The sequence below is a fragment of the Barbus barbus genome (genome assembly GCF_936440315.1).
Source record: "Barbus barbus genome assembly, chromosome: 44".
NCBI classification, from domain to species: Eukaryota; Metazoa; Chordata; class Actinopteri; order Cypriniformes; family Cyprinidae; genus Barbus; species Barbus barbus.
The window spans coordinates 8,331,044-8,335,492 of NC_136722.1; the positions used below are offsets into that span (position 1 = coordinate 8,331,044).

General features: G+C 37.6%; 1 protein-coding gene across 1 annotated transcript; it reads right to left on the reverse strand.

The window, feature by feature from the left end:
* Positions 1-1,881: 1,881 nt before the first annotated feature.
* On the reverse strand, positions 1,882-3,979 carry LOC306863268 (ADP-ribosyl cyclase/cyclic ADP-ribose hydrolase 1; the record flags this gene model as incomplete). Its single annotated transcript, XM_079406512.1, has 5 exons — positions 1,882-1,906; positions 2,644-2,717; positions 2,968-3,050; positions 3,186-3,324; positions 3,812-3,979. The coding sequence occupies 5 exons, from the start codon at positions 3,977-3,979 to the stop codon at positions 1,882-1,884; spliced, it is 489 nt and encodes a 162-aa protein (XP_079262638.1).
* Between the last annotated feature and the right edge of the window lie 470 nt (positions 3,980-4,449).

The window sequence follows — 4,449 nt, forward strand, 5'->3', positions numbered from 1 at the left end:
AGGGCTGGATGAGACCAGCGGAGACGCAGGAGGGTGCTCTGGCAGCACGGACACTTGGGGGCGCTCTTGCAGCGCGGATTCAAAGGGGCGCTCTTGCAGCGCGGACGTCAGAGGGCGCTCTTGCAGCGCGGACGTCAGAGGGCGCTCTTGCAGCGCGGACATTAGAGGGCGCGCTTGCCGCGCGGACATTAGAGGGCGCTCTAGCAGCGCGGACATTAGAGGGCGCACGGGAGGTGCGGGGCTGGACGGGACCATCATCGCCGTAAACGGCGCAACGTTCATCGCCTGTTGCGGCGGTTTCCACATCGCCGCGGGCGGAACATACTTCGCCGGGGATAAGGCTCCGGCTCGGGGTCGGAGACTCTCCAGACACCGGATGATGGCTTCTCTCCAAGTGAGGTCGGTGGTGTCTGGGAGCTCTCGCTGCTGGTGGTGCGTGAGCCCGAGCCGGAGCAGCATCTTGAGGGTCCCATCCTCGAGTGAGCTGGCGAGGGCGAGAGGCGCAAATGCCATCACATAGCTGATGGGGTCCTGGATGGCGTGAGCCAGCTCAAAAAATTGCGCGAGCTCGCCCATCTTCTGTGTAGGTCGGTTCTTCTGTTACGGTTGGTGGTTGTAGTAATCGGCGCCCACACACAAGGATAACAAAAAGGTAAATTTAATAGCATCAACGCACGTAAGACCATTTACAACTTAAGATCGGACAAACACAGAGGGAGAACTGAGGACTTATAAAGGGAGAGGAACAAATGAGGAAACAAGATGATTAATCAAACACAGGTGAAGAATATAACTAATTAACAAAACTAGGTCATGAACTAAAACAGGAAAAACCAAATAAGGGCAGAAAGGAAACTAAACAGAAACAGATATGTTACACATTCCTCCTAAGTTGCTATTTTTAATTAAGACTTATAAAATGTATTGCAGTCTTTGTTTAATTATCCCTCGATTATGTATTCAAGGGGTTAATATTATGGATAATAAGTGTACAAAATTTTTTTGAGAAACTTTATTACTGCTAATAATGCTTCATCTTTTAAAGCTTATAGAAAGTGGTTGGCACTTTATCCAAATGTTAATTTTCAGAAAGTATGGACAGTGCCAAACAAATTTTTGTTTAACAATAAAATAAAAGAAGTTAATTTTAAAATTATCCATCATTATTACCCCTGCAACAAATATTTAAGTAAATTTATACAAAATCTTTCTCCACTCTGCTCTTTTTGCCAAGAAGAGGAAGAATCTCTTTCACATTTATTCTATTTCTGTCCCTATACTAAACAATTTTGGCTTCAAATTTCAGCATCTTTACTTTTTGTATTCTTTCGACTGTGTAACATTTCTGCGGTTAAGGTTCTCTTTCATTCGGTGGTTTCTGACAGTAGGGAGCTAGAGGATGCCCTGGATTTTATTTGTATGATGGGAAAATTCCACATTCACAAAGCGCGATGCCTTAACTTGTACAATTTTCTCTTCTGATCTACTTTTGGTTTACTCATCTCTTCAAAGAATCTCCTCTAATAAAAAAGCCTTAAAAACATCCAATATTATTAAAAAATTGATAAATAAGTTATAATTTTTATGGTTGTAAAATATTTGTATAACTGTGTATGACTGTATACAAATTTAGTTATTTAAATTATTTAATTTTATTTGTAATTTATTTTTTATTTTTTTATTTTTTTATTTTTTACTTTTTTAGTTATTTTATTTATTTTTTTATTGTATCCCCGATATGTTCACATGTCTTTATATTCTCATGTTCATGTTCTAATGTTTATCTGTTTATCTCTGATAGTGTCATAATAAAAAATAAAAAAAACAAACAAAAAAATCTTTTAATGGTTGGCAAATCTACTGGAAAGTGACTACTGCCACCTACTGCACGTCACTGGCATGACAGCTGACATAAAACAAGGTGCGGGCTTAAGGAGAGCTGATACCAAGCAGTTAAAAAATGCTTGAATGAATCCTTGAGATCAGCTCGATATCCCTATTTATAATTTATTATAACCAGTTATAATTAGTGATAAATATTTCCCCTTTGAGCTAAGTTGCTACAGAATTCCTCTGCCAACTTGACTTGCGATCAAAGATTGCTATGTTTATGACACATACTTCAGACACCGGCCATGCTGAGGGCGTTCCATAACATCAGCAGATGCATTGTGAGATCTCATTAGAAAGGAAACATTTCAATAATTTAAATAAAGGAGGAAAACATCATGACAATTGCAGCTGACTGTGTGTAACTTGTATTACACCCTGAATATTTAAGTATTTTAAGATTTCAAGGTGGATGGTAAAGTGAAGACACAGCATAAGTTTAAACAAGATAATGGTCTGATTTAAAACATGTCATATATGTCCCCAAATGTTTGAGCGAAAGCTTTTCTGTGTGGACGGAAAATATGTGGACTTAAGTATTAGAACCAGCAACTAAAAATTCATACTAGGTTACTGAAAAAAATCAAAGCAATTTTTTATTTTGGTAAGCAATTCAGTTAATGACTATATCTAAGTTTTTACTAAGAACATCTTAAACCGTAAAATCTCATTTATTTAGATATTCAAAGGACCAAAACCATACTCATGTTTCACATTATAGCTAGTAAGCACATAGAAAGCAACCATACACACCTTTTTTTGTTGAAAGCATGATGAATTGATCCATTTAGCAAGACTGTAATATTTCCACACGCAGCCATAGCAAACTGCAATGATATGCATTAATGCAGCTGAATTCCATTTTGATTTAAAAAAATAATAAAAAAAAAAAATTATATATATATATATATATATATATATATATATATATATATATATATATATATATATATATATATATATATATAATAGAATTACCATTTAGACAACACTGCTGGTCAGCTGAGAGCTAGTATACAGTTTTGTGACATAATAGTTCATATATGTTTTTAATAATATGGAATGAACAAGGCTTACATTCTGAGAAGCCTGTTTCCAAAGTGAATACACAGGATGGTTCAAACAGGTTGACCATTTTGGACAGGACTGATAGTCAAAACCTTAGGGCAGACAAAGAGAAAGAGGGCTTTAGTAGCCTATAAATGATTTATATCTATAAAATGTATTCAAACATTGCATGTTTTCTGTCCATCTATCATCAATAAAGTAGTAATTGTGCCATCTTTTGGTGGTACCTCTCTCTCTCTCCTGCTGTCCACACCAGATCAGGTCATTGAACATGAATCCCAGCAGTGTGTCTTCTAACGTCCAGAAGGATCCTGTGACAGCTACATAGCTGTGCATGAGGTCTCTCGTCTTACTCCAGAACAGCAACTTTATTAGAATTTCAACAGAATCAAAACAATTTGTAACCATTTAGATTTTTTGCAATTGTATATAAAGTTGTACAACCTCTCCACTCACTCAAATGAAGGGTAGATTTAAATTTGGGGTTAGGAATGGATCTTACTTTTTTCATACAAATCATACACTTTCATACAAACTACATTGTAGGAATTCACACATAATTGCAAAGTAGTTTCATTTTCTCAAGAGACTGGAGTCAGTTTAAAAAAACCAAAAAAAAAAAATTTATATATCCAATTAAAATCATGTCAGAACTTTTTCCATCTTTAAATGTAATATTGAAACCTACCAAAATTAATGTAACAAACAAACAGAAACCTTTAAGGAAAAAATAAAAATAAGACTTTTGCTTTCAATACAACAGCCAGTCATCAATTTAAAAAAAAAAAAAAAAAAAAAAGAGCTCCAGATTTATCATATTGCAGGGGATCTCCTATGTACAGCTATTTTCAACCGGTGGAGGATGAGACCTCTGGATGGCCAGCGGAGATGGAGACCTCAAAAGATATGACCATGGGGAGTCATTGGAGGAAGAGGTCACAGCAGATCCATCGAGGTGGAAGTACTTGTTGGAGCCAGAGGGAAGACGATCCACAGCATCATCCAAGGAACTGTTGACCATGGTAGAATCAGTGGATCAGAAGACCGCGTTGGAGGCAGAAGAAATAGAGACCCAGGCGGAAGCAGAGGCACCGAGGACCAAGGTGGAAATGAACAGTCAGAGGACCAAGGTGAAACTGCATGGGGGCTTAGGAGAGCCGGTGGATGTGAGGGATAGAATTGCCAAGGCGGAGTCAGGAACCTGGAGGGCTGTGATGGAGCTGGAGAGTCGTAAGCAGGGCTGGATTTATCTCTTTTCGTGACATAGGCAAAACAAATTTATATAATTATTAATATAATAGGCCTAATATTACCACCCAAGCAAACAAGAATATTTCTTAATCATTGGAAACTGTTACAGTGTATTTTATCGCAATAAGCGGTTGTGTTCAGCCAATAAAAATCGAATGTAGTTCTTAATTTGTTTGAGAACTGCGAAAAACCATTCCATTAATAGGCATGGCGTCGTGGCCACATTACCACTTCGTGAGT